The sequence below is a fragment of the Pristiophorus japonicus genome, chromosome 3 (genome assembly GCF_044704955.1).
Source record: "Pristiophorus japonicus isolate sPriJap1 chromosome 3, sPriJap1.hap1, whole genome shotgun sequence".
In the NCBI taxonomy this organism is placed as follows: domain Eukaryota; kingdom Metazoa; phylum Chordata; class Chondrichthyes; family Pristiophoridae; genus Pristiophorus; species Pristiophorus japonicus.
The window spans coordinates 215,374,532-215,391,612 of record NC_091979.1 but is presented as its reverse complement, the minus strand read 5'-3'; the positions used below and the strand labels follow the sequence as shown (position 1 = coordinate 215,391,612).

Sequence of the window (17,081 nt, the reverse complement as noted above, 5' to 3'; positions counted from 1 at the left end):
AGTAGGCCATCTAGCCCCTCGAGCCTGCTCCGCCATTCAATAAGATCATGGCTGATCTGGTCGTGGACTCAGCTCCACTTACCCGCCCTCTCCCCGTAACCCTTAATTCCCTTATTGGTTAAAAATCTATCTATCTTTGACTTGAAAACATTCAATGAGCCAGCCTCAACTGCTTCCTTGGGCAGATTCACAACCCTCTGGGAGAAGAAATTCCTTCTCAACTCGGTTTTAAATTGGCTCCTCCGTATTTTGAGGCTGTGCCCCCTAGTTCTAGTCTCCGCTACCAATGGAAACAATCTCTCTGCCTCTATCTTGTCTATCCCTTTCATGATTTTAAATGTTTCTATAAGATCACCCCTCATCCTTCTGAACTCCAAGGAGTAAAGACCCAGTCTACTCAATCTATCATCATAAGGTAACCCCCTCATTTCTCGAATCAGCCTAGTGAATCGACTCTGTACCCCTTCCAAAGCTAGTATATCCTTCATAAAGTAAGGTGACCAAAACTGCACGCAGTACTCCAGGTGCGGCCTCACCAATACCTTATACACTTGCAGCAACACCTCCCTGCTTTTGTACTCCATCCCTTTCGCAATGAAGGCCAACATTCCATTCGCCTTCCTGATTACCTGCTGCACCTACAAACTAACTTTTTGGGATTCATGCACAAGGACCCCCAGGTCCCTCTGCACCGCAGCATGTTGTAATTTCTCCCCATTCAAATAATATTCCCTTTTACTATTTTTTTTTCCCAAGGTGGATGACCTCACACTTTCCGACATTGTATTCCATCTGCCAAACCTTGGCCCATTCGCTTAACCTATCCAAATCTCCTTGTAGTCTCTCTGAGTCCTCTACACAACCCGCTTTCCCACTAATCTTAGTGTCATCTGCAAATTTTGTTGCACTACACTCTGTCCCCTCCTCTAGGTCATCTATGTATATTGTAAACAGTTGTGGTCCCAGTACTGATCACTGTGGCACACCACTAACCACCGATTTCCAACCTGAAAAGGACCCATTTATCCCGACTCTCTGCTTTCTGTTCGCCAGCCAATTCTCTATCCATGCTAATACATTTCCTCTGACTCTGCGTACCTTTATCTTCTGCAGTAACCTTTTGTGTGGCACCTTATTGAATGCCTTTTGGAAATCTAAATACACCACATCCATCGGTACACCTCTATCCACCATGCTCGTTATATCCTCAAAGAATTCCAGTAAGTTAGTTAAACATGATTTCCCTTTCATGAATCCATGCTGCGTCTGCTTGATTGCACTATTCCTATCCAGATATCCTGCTATTTCTTCCTTAATGATAGTTTCAAGCATTTTCCCCACTACAAATGTTAAACTAACCGACCTATAGTTACCTGCCTTTTGCCTGCCCCCTTTTTTAAACAGAGGCGTTACATTAGCTGCTCTCCAATCCGCTGGTACCTCCCCAGAGTCCAGAGAATTTTGGTAGATTATAACAACTGCATCTGCTATAACTTCTGCCATCTCTTTTAATACCCTGGGATGCATTTCATCAGGACCAGGGGACTTGTCTACCTTCAGTCCCATTAGTCTGTCCAGCACTACCTCCCTAGTGATGATAGTGATCATCTCAAGGTCCTCCCTTCCCATATTCCTATGACCAGCAATTTTTGGCATGGTTTTTGTGTCTTCCACTGTGAAGACGAAAGCAAAATAATTGTTTAAGGTCTCAGCCATTTCCACATTTCCCATTATTAAATCTCCCTTTTCATCTTCTAAGGGACCAACATTTACTTTAGTCACTCTTTTCCGTTTTATATATCTGTAAAAGCTTTTACTATCTATTTTTATGTTTTGCGCAAGTTTACCTTCGTAATCTATCTTCCCTTTCTTTATTACTTTTTTAGTCATTCTTTGCTGTTGCTTAAAATCTTCCCAATCCTCTAGTTTCCCACTAACCTTGGCCACCTTATACGCATTGGTCTTTGATTTGATACTTTCCTTTATTTCCTTAGTTATCCACGGCTGGTTATCTCTTCTCTTGCCGCCCTTCTTTTTCACTGGAATATATTTTTGTTGCGCATTATGAAAGAGCTCCTTAAAAGTCCTCCACTGTTCCTCAATTGTGCCACCGTTTAGTCCTTGTTTCCAGTCTACTTTAGCCAACTCTGCCCTCATCCCACTGTAGTCCCCTTTGTTTAAGCATAGTACGCTCGTTTCTGACACAACTTCCTCATCCTCAATCTGTATTACAAATTCAACCATATTGTGATCACTCATTCCGAGAGGATCTTTTACGAGGAGATCGTTTATTTTTCCTGTCTCGTTACACAGGACCAGATCCAAAATGGCTTGCTCCCTTGTAGGCTCTGTTACATACTGTTCTTAGAAACAATCCTGTATGCATTCTATGAATTCCTCCTCCAGGCTACCCCGTGCGATTTGATTTGACCAATCGATATGTAGGTTAAAATCCCCCATAACTACTGCCGTTCCTTTTTCACATGCCTCCATTATTCCCTTGATTATTGTCCGCCCCACCGTGAAGTTATTATTTGGGGGCCTATAAACTGCGCCGACCAGTGACTTTTTCCCCTTACTATCTCTAATCTCCACCCACAATGATTCAACATTTTGTTCATTGGAGCCAATATCATCCCTCAACTGCCCTGATATCATCCCTTATTAACAGAGCTACCCCACCTCCCTTCCCTTCCTGCCTATCTTTCCGAATCGTCAGATACCTCTCTACGTTTAATTCCCAGTCCTGGCCACCCTGCAACCATGTCTCTGTAATGGCCACCAAATCATACCCATTTGTAATGATTTGTGCCGTCAACTCATTTATTTTATTTCTAATGCTGCGTGCACATCCGTGAACGCTTTGCTGCCTGAAGGTTCAGCGACAACTATTCCACATGGACCATGTTTACTGTTTGGACCTGTTCCGTAATGTTGTGTTGTGGTAATGTAACAAATAATGTAAATGATTCAGTTTTAATGTAAAATATATTTTATTCAATGTGAAGAGCCCAGAGGGCAATGTGGAAGGCCCGTCTTGGGGTTCTTCAGAGGCTTATGTGGGGATTGGAGTGGGAGTAGCAGTTGATTCTTTCAATGGCCGAAGGGTCTGGGCATATTCCCTTATTGCAGCAACTAATTCCAACATGCCGTCCCTCATGCGCCCTGACAGTGTCTCAATGACCGGCAACATTCCCTCCCTCATGTTGAGCAAAAGCATCTCAACTACCTGCAACATTCCCTCCCTCATGGTCACTGACATGGTTTCAGCTGACTGAGATATCCTGTCACTCCTGGTCCCGGACATCGTTCCCATTTCTCGTGAGTGTTGTTACTTCTCCCAGTCCCGCTACCTCATCACCCACCCCACTGAACGTGTCCAGGTGTGATCGCGTAATGTCAGTGCTCTCCCCACTCATTGCCATCATCTGAAGCACATCTGTTCGATCCTGCACTTCAGGAGTGTGCAGTCAAGCTCTCCTTCCCCTCCTCTCCATGGGTGTGGCTCGCACTCCAACACTGGGACCCGCAGCCTGGGACGGTGGGGCCCTGGGTGTGCATCGCTACACCACACCACTGGGACCCGCAGCCTGGGACGGTGGGGCCCTGGGTGTGCATTGCTACACTACACCATTGGGACCCGCAGCCTGGGACGGTGGGGCCCTGGGTGTGCATCGCTACACCACACCACTGGGACCCGCAGCCTGGGACGGTGGGGCCCTGGGTGTGCATTGCTACACTACACCACTGGGACCCGCAGCCTGGGACGGTGGGGCCCTGGGTGTGCATCGCTACACCACACCACTGGGACCCGCAGCCTGGGACGGTGGGGCCCTGGGTGTGCATTGCTACACTACACCACTGGGACCCGCAGCCTCGGATAGTAGGAAGCCATGGAATGTCCCACCAACATTCAAACCACTAGTCATGGAAGGGGCTGGCACCTGCACCTCCTCCATTTCCATCTCGATCTTCATCCCCTCACCCCCATGCTCTTGGTCTGGAGGCTGGGATTGGAAGATGTCCTCTTCAGGCTCGTCCGCGTTTGAATCTTCTGCATCGTCAGGGTTCGCCTCAAGTTCTACAAAATATAACAGAACAGACAAATGGTTAGCAGCAGAGAAGGGACAGGATGGGTGGTATGAGTAGGCTCACACAGCGCCGATATCAGGCTGATTTGAAGGACTCCGATGAATGATAGCACATTGTATCAATTGAAGCGTAGCTGATGGGGACATCACCAGGAACCAAAGTATGGCTAGCCCCCACAGAACTTAACATTTAGGAAAGCCAGACTGTAGAATTTGCTGGACTTTTCTCCAGGCAGGACCCATCAAAGCAGTGACCCTCTCTTCCAAGGGTGTCAGTGGGTGCAGATTTGCCGGGCCTCCTCCTGTTCGAGTTCTTTCCCTTTTATTGTGTGCCACCTTTCTCTGCAAAGATGAAAATGCAACTTTTTAAGAGAGGGTGTCTTTCTGCTGGGTGGGACATATACAGCTGGTCACAGTTACAATTACAATTCCATTGAATAAATGAAAATATTACTTACACTAACTACTTGACCAAGGTCCTGCCAATTCTTTTTACACTGGCCTCCAGACCTCGGGGTGGTCACCATTGCACAGTAATCTTCTGCAACTTGGTTCCAGCGTTGTTTCTTTTCTTTGGGTGGAACTTTTATGTGACCTCTACTGGTGTCCAGCTCCTGCCACCTGTTCTCAATCACAGTAACTAGTGCCTCCACTTCATCCTGTAAGAAATTCTTGGTCCCATGTAGCATCCTGTATTGCTGTGCCTATTTTTTCCAATGTTCTCTCACAGCACTCAACGTTCTCACACACACAACTGGCTCTTTAAAAATGGCCGATTGCAGACCCGAAGCTGTAATGTGCATGCATGCCCATTGGGATTACATCAAAAACATCCTTTTTTTTCCCCCCGTGCATGCACAGAAGGTGCAGCATCATTTTTTTGGCGCAGACAACAGGCTCCACACCCCGAGGTGACTGGACAGGCTGTGCTGCGCCAAATTTGAAAAATACAGCGGGGAAACTTTGGACAAATATTTTTGGGGCATTTCTGGCCTAGAAAACAGGCATAACTCTGGTAATACGCCAAAAAACGGGCTTGGACAAAATTGAGCCCCTAGAGCTGGAAAGTGGCAGTAGGCTGGATAGCTTCTTGTTGGCTGGCACGGACACGATGGGTCAAAATGGCCTCCTTCCGTGCTGTAAATTTCAATGATTCAGCCTTTGCCACCCCCTGGGAGGCCATTTCCATGGCTGTAATGGTACTGATGGTGGTCTCTTGCTCACCGATTGACATGTTGTACACTGACTCACGATGTATTCTATATCTTTATCTAGACCTGGCCACCATAAGTAACTATGTGCAAAACTCTTGGTCAAGCACATTCCCAGGTGCTGGTCATGAAGATCTCCTAATAATTTGGACCTGAACTTATTTGGGATAACTACTCTTGCTCCCCACATGATACAATCTTTATCCACTGACAATTCATTCCTACGAACGAAGTATGGATGAATATCTTCGTCTGATATCTGGTTTGGCCATCCATTTGTTATGTAATCATACACCTTTGACATCACTGGGTCACATTTGGTTGCCCTACCAATCTCTTCAGCTGTGACTGGCAATGTATGAAAAATATGAAGAACACTTCTTCCCTATTGGTTGTAACTTGTGATAGGGATGGCAATCTAGACATAGCATCAGCATTACTGTGATCAGCTGATCGTCTATACTCAATTTCATGCATATTTGCTAACAAAATCAAAGCCCATCTCTGCATTTGGGCTGCAGCTAAGGTTGGAACTGGGGACTTTGGATGGAGGATTGCTGTCAGTTGCTTATGGTCAGTAACTGTGGTAAACTTACGATCAAACAAGTATTTGTGAAATTTCTTGACCCCAAAAATCAATGCCAAAGCTTCCCTTTTGATCTGCGTATTATTCCGTTCACTGGCACTGAGAATGCGTGAAGCAAAAGCAATTGAACTCTCCTCCTCACTATCTAGTACATGAGAGATCACTGCCGCAATTCCATACGGAGAGGCATTGTCGGCTAGAATGATCTCCTTAGATACGTCAGAGTGAACTAACATAGTACTCTCTACTAACTTGCTTTTATACTCTTTGAATGCTCTGTCACATTCTTCTGACCACTTCCAATTGACCTGTTTTTTTAATAGTTCATTCAGTGGATGTAATACTGTAGCCAGATTTGGGAGGAACTTTCTGTAATAATTCAGAAGACCCAAAAATGATCAAAGTTCAGAGACATTTTTGGGAGTAAGTACATTTGAGTGCATCCAGCTTTTCCTTGGTTGGATGCAAACCATCTTTGTCTACTCTGTGCCCTAAGTACTCCACTGAGTTTTTAAATATCTTACACTTGTGAGCAGTCACTCGTACTCTGCTTCTCTTGCTGTTTGAGCACCATTCAACGCTTTAAGAACATAACATAAGAAATAGGAGCAGGAGTCAGCTATTTGGCCCATCGAGCCTGCTCCGCCATTCAATAAAGATCATGGCTGATCTGATCTTGGACTCAGCTCCACTTCCCTGCCCGCTCTCCCTTAACCCTTCACTCCCTTATTGCTCGAAAATATGTCAGTCTCTCCACCTTAAATATATTCAATGACCCAGCCTCCACAGCTCATGGATTTGCCTGTTTGGTGCTGAAATAAGTATGTCATCTAAATAACACACTACCTCTTCAATCCCTGGTAAAATCTGGTTCGTCACCCCTTGGAATGTGGCGGGGGAGGAAGACACTCCAAATGGTAGCCTATTATACTGATATAGGCTGAGATGAGTATTTATAGTCAAGTATGACTTGGACTCTTCATCTAACTCAAGTTGTAGGTTGGCGTTTGTTAGATCTAACTTTGGAAAGATCTGGCCACCTGTCAGTGTTGTGAACTAATCTTCTACATTTGGCAACGTATTGGGTAGATTACACTCTAGAACCTGGTTTACGGTTACTTAATAATCACCCCACAGCCTTACCTTACCATCTGACTTGGGTACAACAACAATGGTTGTAGCCCAATTACTGATAGGTATGTTAGAAATAATGTTCTCAGTTTCTAGTCTTTTGAGTTCTTGCTCAACTTTCTCCTTGAGTGCGTATGGTATGGGACGTGGCTTGCAGTAAACTGGTATTGCGTATTTCCATACTCTGACATTCGCCTTGAAGTCTTGAATCAGACTGCCTTTTCATGGAACACCTTCGGATACTGCTTGATGACATCATTTTCCGATGCAAATTTTGTTTCCGTGTGAAAATTCTCATTCCAATCCAGCGTCAGTAATCCCAACCAATTTCTACCCATCAAGGCAGGCTTATCTTCTGCCACTAGTATGAGAGGCAAGCTCTGAAACTGATCCTTGTACTTCACTGGTATGGTGATACTTCCTACAACAGGGATTTGCTCTCGAGTAGCCTCACAGCTCTATCTTCGATTTCTCCAGTCGAAAATCACGCAACTGGTGGAGATATAGTGATTCCGGTACTAAGCTCATGGATGCACCAATGTCGATTTCCACGGGTATCCTGATTCCAGCAATGTCTACTCGGAAGACGATAATTTGCGAATCTTAAAGGTAGTAATCTCCGATTACTCCCGTTACCACGAGCTAGTGAGTACAGAAATAGCAGGATAGGACAGATAAATGCGTGGCTGGAAGGATGGTGCAGGCGGGAAGGCTTTAGATTCGTGAGGCATTGGAACCGTTTCTTGGGGAGTTTTGGACCTGTGCAAGCCGGATGGGTCGCACTTCAACAGAGCTGGGGCCAGTATCCTCACTGGGGGCATTTGCTAGTGCTGTTGGGGAGGGTTTAAACGAGCTTGGGAACCCGAGAATAGATTCAGTAGGGAGAGAAGTAAAACTGGAAGTAGAAAGGAAAAAAGTAGAAAGTGAATTTGGAAGACCAAGGTAACCAGGACTAGAAAATAGACAACAAGGAAGTTTGGCAGTGCTAAATGGTGTATACTTCAATGCAAGGAGTACAGGGAATAAAGATGAGCTGAGAGCACAGATAGACACTTGGGAGTATGATATTATAGCTATTACTGAGATATGGCTGAAAGAAGGGCAGATATGGCAGCTCAACATTCCTGGTTACAAGGTGTTCAGACGGGATAGAGAGGGGGATAAAAAAGGAGGTGGGGGGGTTGCAATATTGATTAAAGAAACAATTACAGCTGTGAGGAGGGATATGATGTTGGTGGGATCATCAAATATGGCCATATGGGTTGAATTGAAGAACAAAAAAGGGTGATCACACTGCTGGGAGTGTGCAATAAAGCCCCCCCCCCCGCCCCCAAACAGTCAGAGGGAGATAGAAGAGCAAATATGTAGGCAAATTTCTAAGAAGTGCAAAAACTATAGGGCAGTAATAGTTGGGGATTTCAACTACCCTAATATTAAATGAAATAAAATTAGTGTGAAAGGTATAGAGGATGCGGAATTCCTAAAATGCATTTAGGAGAACTTTTTAGCCAGTATGTAGCAAGCCCAACAAGGGAGGGGGCGGTGGGCAGGTGGAAGGGATATCAGTGGGAGAACATTTTGGTGCTAGTGATCATAATTCAGTTAGATTTAGGGTAGTTATGGAAAAGGACAAAGATAGATCAGGAATAAAAGTTCTCAATTGGGGGAAAAGTCAATTTTGATAAGTTGAGAGGTGATTTAGGCATAGTGGACTGGAAACAGGTACTTGAAGGTAAATCAGTGTCAGAGCAGTGGGAGGGATTCAAGGAGGAGATCCAGAGGGTTCAGAGCAAATACATTCCCTTAAAGAGAAAGGGAGTAACTAACAAATCTAGAGCCCCCTGGATGTCAAGAGACATACATGGCAGGATAAAGAAAAAAGGGAGAAAGGGAGAAAGGGATAAGACTGAGTAATTACAGGTCAGCCAGCCTAACCTCGGTGGTGGGAAAATTATTAGAAAAAAATTCTGAGGGACAGGGTAAATCTTCATTTAGAAAGACACGGATTAATCAAGGACAGTCAGCATGGATTTGTTAAGGGAAGGTCGTGTCTGACTAACTTGATTAAATTTTTTGAGGAGGTAACCAGGAGGGTCGATGAGGGTAGTGCATTTGATGTAGTGTATATGGATTTTAGCAAGGCCTTTGATAAGATCCCACATTGCAGACTGGTCACAAAAGTAAAAGCTCATGGGATCCAAGATAGTGACAAGTTGGATCCAAAATTGGCTCAGAGGCAGGAAGCAAAGGCTAAAGATTGATGGGTATTTTTGTGACTGGAAGGCTATTTCCCTTGCTAGTTGTTATATATATCAATTATTTAAACTTAAATGTAGGGGGTATGATTAAGAAGTTTGCAGATGATACTAAAATCGGCTGTGTGGTTGATAATGAAGAAGAAAGCTGCAGACTGCAGGAAGATATCAATCAACTGGTCAGGTGGGCAGAACGGTGGCAAATGGAATTCAATCCGGAGAAGTGTGAGGTATTACATTTGGGGAGGCTAATAAAGAAAAGGAATACACATTAAATGGTAGGACACTGAAAGGAGTAGAGGAACAAAGGGACCTTGGAGTGCATATCCACAGATCCCTGAAGGTAGCAGGACAAGTAGATAAGGTGGTTAAGAAGGCATACGGAATGTTTGTCTTTATTAGCCGAGGTATAGAATACAAGAGCAGGGAGGTTATGTTTGAACTGTACAAAACACAGGTTAGGCCACAGCTAGAGTACTGCGTGCAGTTCTGGTCACCGCATTACAGGAAAGATGTGATTGCACTAGAGAGGGTACGGAGGGGATTTACGAGAATGTTGCCGAGACTGGAGAACCTTAACTATGAGGAAAGATTGGATAGGCTGGGTTTGTTTTCTTTGATAGAGTGAATATGGACCTAATACCCTTAGAGGGGTGAACAACCATAGATTTAAAGTAATTGGTAGAAGGTTTGGAGGGGCAATTTCTTCACCCAGAGGGTGGTGGGGGTCTGGAACTCCCTGCCTGGAAGAGTGGTAGAGGCAGAAACCCTCACCACATTAAAACAGTTCTTGGATGTGCACTTCAAGTGCTGTAATCTACAGGACTACGACCAAGAGCTGGAAAGTGGGATTAGGCTGGATAGCTCTTTGTTGGTTGGTGCGGACACGACTGGTCGAAATGGCTTCCTTCAGTGCTGTAAATTTCTATAATTCTATGAATCGCTGTTTGATACCTTCGTGCTCCTGATGATGTGTATCTCCAGAACCTCCTCATCCTGTTGCTTCTCTTCAATGCCAAGTGGTGTTTGCCGATTTCTACTTCTGGCATTGAAAATCGGTTTGCTCTTCAGTCGGCAAGCCTTCGCAAGGTACCCAGTTTTCTTGCAGCAGATGCAGTCTGCCTTCACGTGGACAGCTTTGAGTGATGTGTTGTCCCGGGCACCAATAGCACGACTTCAATGCACTGTTGCCGTGGCCAGTTGCTGAGCCCTTGCGGCCCAACTTCCTTTTACTTTTAAGAACATAAGAATTAGGTGCAGGAGTAGGCCATTCAGCCCCTCATGCCTGCTCTGCCATTCAATGAGATCATGGCTGGTCTTCTACCTCAACTCTACTTTCCCACCTGATCCCCATATCCCTTGATTCCCTTAATATCCATTTGGCTGATGACTCTGCTCATGTCTGTTTAATCTCAATGAACATATGAATCCACCAGCTGGCCTGGATTGTCCAGCCCAGGTTCTCGCAGATATTGATCTGGTTCAGGAAGTGTTCGCGCGCTGGCTTCTCCTCCTCCCCCACAGCCAGTGCTTCCCGCAGGTACTGGATGTCCTCCGTGCAGGTCAGCTCAGGGATCCCAGTCAACATCAGTGAGAAGAGGGTGATCAGAGGCTGGAGTGGGCCTGGATGCAAATATTCTTGAACCTCCGGAAGTAAAGACTGGATCGTTTGATCACTCGTCCCATCACAAACAGGAAGTCCGGGGTCAGGACAAAGGGGACACACTCCCGGTTTACACCCAGAATCTGTTTGGTGTTACCCAGAATGTGACCAAAATCAATGTGGAATAAGGTGCCTTGCTCTGTTATCATGTCGTTGTGCCAATCCCCAATTCCGAGAACGTAGGTAGCGACACACTATCCTGCGCAGGAAGTGACGAATGTCTCCATTGCCTAGTAATACACTTCCTCCACCTGGAGTTTGGATTTCTGCCAGTCGGATAAGGCATCGTTTTTAAATACCCCGGTGTTCCCGCTCTTGCTCCGCTGCACAGTCGCGATCGTTGTCGCGCCCTTACCTGCAGCCGATTCACCTCGGTTGTCTGATGACTGGAAATGGCACGGAATTCTTGGGCGTATTGGTCGACCATATCCATCGACATAGCTGTCTGACAAGCTAAGTCAAAAGTCAAGTTAAGAGTTGTCAACAATTTCCTTCTGATTCCTTCATTTTTCAACCCACAAACAAAGCGGTCACGCAATGCTCGGTCCTGAAAGTTTCCGAAATGACAGTGAATGGATAGTTTTTTAAAAAAGCTACAATGTACTCAGTGATACCCTCATCACTCAATTGATTTTGTTTTCCAAAACGATAATTTTCAGTGATTTCCAGGGGCTCAGGACTGTAGTACTGGTTAGAATCTCAGTTAGTGGTATGACTTTGGCTTGATGGGAACAAGCACATTTTTCAAGGTTTCATACATGTCAGGGCCTGCTTCAGTCAAGAAAATAGCGCGTTTCCTTTCTAAAACCACCTTACCACCAGGTTACGGTTTATATCATCGGGAACTTCGACGATACTATTCGCGGAGAAAAACATTTCTAGCCACTCCACATGTGCTCCAAAAGTCTCTCGGTTGTGATGGAACTCACCCAAGCGCCCTATTCCCATAAGCGCGGCCACCTGGACTCTGGCAACGTCAACAGTTCAGCCATGAGTGCTTGAATTTTATCTTGGACTTTTAGCTGTTCTGCAGAACAACGAACCTCTCAAAGGCTTTCCGTCAGTTGACAGGATTATCCACCAACAAAAATATCAGCTAGGAATCTTAAAAATTGCACCCTCGTCGCCAACCTGTGATATCTTGAGACGCAGCTACACAAGCACACACACTTATAAGATGGCTCCTAGTAGAATTGTGACCATATGCTTTATTGTTATTACATCATTAGTCCACTGGAGGGAGCAGTCCACTAGTCTACAACACATACCAGTGTTTCCGATTCTCCAACTAGAATGAAGGATGTCTAGAAAGTGGATAATTTGTGTTTTTACACTTTTCAATCTGATGTATTATAATTTTGTTGTGTACTAATGGTACATAGTTTAAGTGAGTAAGTCTGGAATGTGCTGTTTTTTCTGTCAGACTTCCCGTGCTTCTCGACTTTTAAATAAAATGTTGTCCAACTCTCATTCCACCGATACAAAGTTATAAGTGTCTGCTGTCTTCAAAACCGTGTACTGTACATTGAATAGACATGTTTCTGCTTGACTTTTAAGACATTAAACCCAAATAGGGTGATGGACAGTATTGTTATAAATGTCTACTGAATGAATATAACATATTACAAATAGGAAAACATGTCGGAATGGCCTTCAATGCTTGAAGTGGCCAGGTTTTCTGCAGGCTGGTCAATGTCCCAATGCATGTCTAATAGCAGTGAGTATATTTCATTCGTTGAATGCCAGCTGTCCCATTTGGGCTCAGTGCCTTAACTTGCTGATAGAAACATAACTTTTAAAAATTTTCAATAACCATAATTTCCAAACGTTGTTGAACCCAGAAATGGCCTTTTTACCGTTGCAATTATTTTGTATGTTACCGACTTGACTTGCTGGCAAAAGGTAGTGCGGTGAGATCTTGGTGCTGCTTAAGGCAAAATGACTCGAGTTCTAATCGAGGCTGTGGAATTACTGTGTGACAGGTGCTGTGTCTCACTGATCAGCACTTCAGGCAATCTCAAATTACATACTGAGAACAGGACAGGCAAGCAACCTGAGCCCAAATATGTACAATATTCTCTTCAAACTGACGCTGGGGCTTTTTTGGAGTAAGATTCACATAGTTTCTATACAGAGAACATCACAGCTGAGTGGAATCCTGTTCACTCACTTCTTTCCAACTCTTTCCCAGTAGAGCTCTTTTTTTTATATATACATTAATGAGCTGAACTTTGGTATAGAGGGCATCATCATTTCAAAATTTGCAAATTACACACAACTCTGAGGATAGTAACAGACTTCAGGAGCACATAGACAGACTGGTGAAATGTGCAGACTCATGGCAGATCAAATTTAAAGCCCAGCAGTGTGAAGTGATGCATTTTGGAAGGAAGAACAAAGAGAGGCAATATAAACTCAATGGTATAATTTTAAAGGGGCTGCAGGAACAGAGAGACCTGGGTGTGTGTACACAAATCTTAGGTGACAGGACAAGTTGTTGAGGCTGTTTTTATTTACTAAAATATCTGGGATATTTGGCTTTGTAAATAGAGGCATAGAGTACAAAAGCAAGGATGTTGTGCTAAGCGTTCATAAATCACTGGTTCGGCCCCAGCTGGAATATTGTGTCCAATTCTGCGCACCACACTTTAGGAAAGATATCAAGGCCTTAGAAAGGGTGCAGACTAGCACCAGGGATGAGGGACTTGAAACTGGGATAGTTCTGCAGGTTAAGAAGAGATTAAATGGAGGTGTTCAAAGCTATGATGGGATTTGATAGAGTAAATAGGGAGAAACTGTTTCCACCGGCAGAAGGGTCGGTAATCAGAGGACACAGATTTAAGATAATTGGCAAAAGTGCCAGAGGCGAGATGAGACTGCAGCGAGTTATGATCTGAAAGAGTAATGGAAGCATATTCAGTAGTAAGTTATTTGCAGGGCTCAGGGGAAAGAGCAGGAGGGTTGAACTAATAGTTCTTTGAAAGAGCCAGGACAAATGGCCTCCTTCTGTGCTGTATCATTCTATGATTCAGTGATTCTAGAGGAGGCCAGCGTATAGCCATCGGGAGCAGGAGCCGAAGTTGGTTTAGTTTTTATTTTTGCCCAGGGGTCTTGATGCCAAGTAAGCTTGCCTTTGGGTTAGAAAATTGCAAATGTCACTTATTCTTGGTTAGTTTGTGTAAACTGAGTTTTCATCGATATTTAAGTTACTGCTGGTCTTCACTGTCTCAAAGCTCCTCCTTGTCTGATTGTGAACCTTTCCAGTCCCACTAGTTGCTCTCATCTAACCATGGAGCTTGCACACATGTGTAACAACACCCCCTCCCCCGAGTTTACTCTGGTGTCACTGTCCTCTTCCCCCCCCCCCCCCCCCCCCCAAGTCCCGACTCTTACTGGGGTACAGCTTTGTGGGTGCCTGCAGCCCTTTGATATCTCACCCAAATGCTCATTCCCCATGAGCGAGCCTACAAAAAGTGTGCTGGCAGGCTATTCAAGCACAAAGGGCATATCCACCAAACCTGGACACCTCTGGACCCCTACTCCACCCCAGCACAACACGACATCCACATACTCTTTCGAGCAAACTTCAGAGGATCGTGCTCAAGTCCATGAACCTGGACGAGTGCCCACTTGCCACCTGCAGTTTGTAATCCACTCCTAGTTGTACATTCAAATGATTGTGCGTGCTGAATAGATCCTTCTGTAAAACCACAATGACCGAGCACTGGGCTTGGTCTGCACGGGATGCAGTTTAAATGTTGTCCATGTTTTTTGTTTTGAAGGTCAGTGCTATGTTTCTTAATGGCTTTGCACTTTTTCTCTCTAGGCCTTGGCTATGACCAACCAAATCCTTGTAGAGCAGTCGCTGCGGGGCTGGAAGGAGGTGGAGTATGAGGTGGTGCGAGATGCAGCTGATAACTGTGTCACTGTGTGTAACATGGAGAACTTTGACCCCTTGGGAATCCATACAGGTAAAATAGTCTGCGCAAATAAGCGGACATTCAATGATGCTGTGTTGGATTTGAGACTCAACTCCATGCCACGACCTCTGACTGTGGATCTCCTCTCGCATTCTCCTGTAAACTGGACTAAACACTGCTCCCTGATTTGTCCTGTCTTTTCATTCACTCTTTTTGACCCACACTGCTCTCATCACGCAATGCGTATACTGTTGTTCTGTTAGGTCCTCTGTACAATTTCCAACTATTTTGGTGCTTCCAGCAGTAGCAGGAGTCAGATTTGTACGCTGTCTGTCCTCGTTAGTTTTTTCTACCACACCCTGTTAAGATGGTGACTGCCAACTGATTGGCAGGCAGGATTCTTAGAAAATTCACACTAGAATGGAGAGGAAGTCCCCCACCCGGAGTACACTCTGTACCATTGCTACCCTCAGTGCTTCTTCCAATTGGTGTTCAACATGGAGGAGTACTGATTCATCAGCTGAGAGAGGACGGTAGGTGGTAATCAGAAGGAGCTTTCTTTGCCCATGTTTGACCAGATTCCATGTTGCACTGGGAGTCCTCAACATTGACTCCCATGGCCACTCCCTCCCAACTATACCACTCTGCTGCCACCTTTGGTTGGTCTGTCTTGTCTGTGTGACAGGCCATACTCCGGGATTGTGATTGAGGAGTTTGGGACATTGGCTGAAAGGTATGAATCTATGTTGGGCTGTTGCTTGACTAGTCTGTAGGACTGCTCTCCCAATTTTGGCACAAGTCTCCAGGTGTTAATGAGGTGGACTTTGCAGGGTCGACTGGGCTGGTGTGCCTTTGTTGTGTCCAGTGCCTAGGTCGATGCCGTGTGGTCTATTCGGTTTTATTCTCAGTATAATTCTTTGTAGTTGTTTGGTTCAGAGGGCAGTTAAGCATCAACCATGTTGCTGTGGGTCTGGAGTCACATATAGGCCAGACCGGGTAAGGATGGCAGATTTCCTTCCCTAAAGGACATTTGTGAATGTTTTTTATGACAATCTGGTAGTTTCATGGTCACCATTACTGATCCTAGCTTTTTTTATTCCAGGTTTATTTAGTTAACTGAATTTAAATTCCCCAGCTGCCGTGGTGTCTGGATCATTAGTCCAGGCCCCTCTATTACTCGTTCAGTAACATAACCACTATGCTACTGTACCCGCGTTGCTGTTTCAGACACTGTTCACAAGTGTTTGTCTTTGGAGCCTGTAGGTTTCATTTTGTGTCTCCTGTGCCCTGTGTCTTGTGTGTTTAGGTGACTCGGTAGTTGTAGCCCCAAGCCAGACCCTGTCCAATGAGGAGTATCACATGCTGCGTGAAACTGCTATCAAGGTGGTGCGTCATTTGGGCATTGTGGGAGAGTGCAATATTCAGTACGCCCTGCACCCCTCGTCCCTGGAGTACTGCATCATCGAGGTCAACGCCCGGCTGTCCCGCAGCTCTGCACTTGCCTCCAAGGCTACTGGGTAAGGATAGGGCAGTTAAAAAGACACACTGTAAAGATGGCCAATAGCACTCTGAAATCAGAATAGTTGATGCCAGAATAGGGAGGGGTCCATCTACATAGTATTACATACAATTTATAGCACAGAAGCCATCCATTTGGCCCAACAGGTCCCTGCCAGTGTTTATGCTTCACACAAGCTACCTCCCACCCTACTTCATCTAACCCCATCAACATATCCTTCTATTCCTTTCATGTGTTTATCCAGCTTCCCCTTAAATGTATCTATGCTATTCGCCCAAGCTACTCCTTGTGGTAGCGAGTTCCGCATTCTCATCTCTCTCTGGGCAGAGAAGTTTCTTTTGGATTCCCTATTGGATTTATTAGTGACTATCTTGTATTTATGGTCCCTAGTTCTGGCCTCCACCGCAAGTGGAAACATCTCCACATCTCCACGTCTACCATTTCCTAGTGTTAAAGACCACTATCATGTCACCCCTCAGTCTTCTCTTTCCTAGAGACAAGAGCCCCAGCCTGTTCAATCTTTCCTGATGGGCATAACCTCTCAGATCTGGTATCATTCTAGTAAATCGTTTTTGCACCTTCTCCAGTGCCTTTTTTATTACATCGAAACCAGCACTGTACACAGTACTCCAAGTGAAGTCTAACCAAGGTTCTATACAACTTCAACATAACTTCTCTGCTTTTCAGTTCTATCCCACTAGAGAT

General features: G+C 45.0%; 1 protein-coding gene and 1 pseudogene across 2 annotated transcripts in view; one reads left to right on the top strand and one right to left on the bottom strand.

Moving 5' to 3' along the window:
- The window catches only part of cps1 (carbamoyl-phosphate synthase 1, mitochondrial), a 217,824-nt gene that overhangs the window by 73,365 nt on the left and 127,378 nt on the right, over positions 1–17,081 (top strand). For both annotated transcript variants that reach the window (XM_070876254.1, XM_070876252.1), the window contains exons 17-18: positions 14,764–14,908; positions 16,164–16,374. In XM_070876254.1, coding sequence (XP_070732355.1) covers positions 14,764–14,908; positions 16,164–16,374 — 356 coding nt within the window. The remainder of the gene's footprint in view (positions 1–14,763; positions 14,909–16,163; positions 16,375–17,081) is intronic.
- LOC139260419 (phosphatidylinositol 4,5-bisphosphate 3-kinase catalytic subunit gamma isoform-like) lies at positions 10,671–12,643 on the bottom strand (annotated as a pseudogene).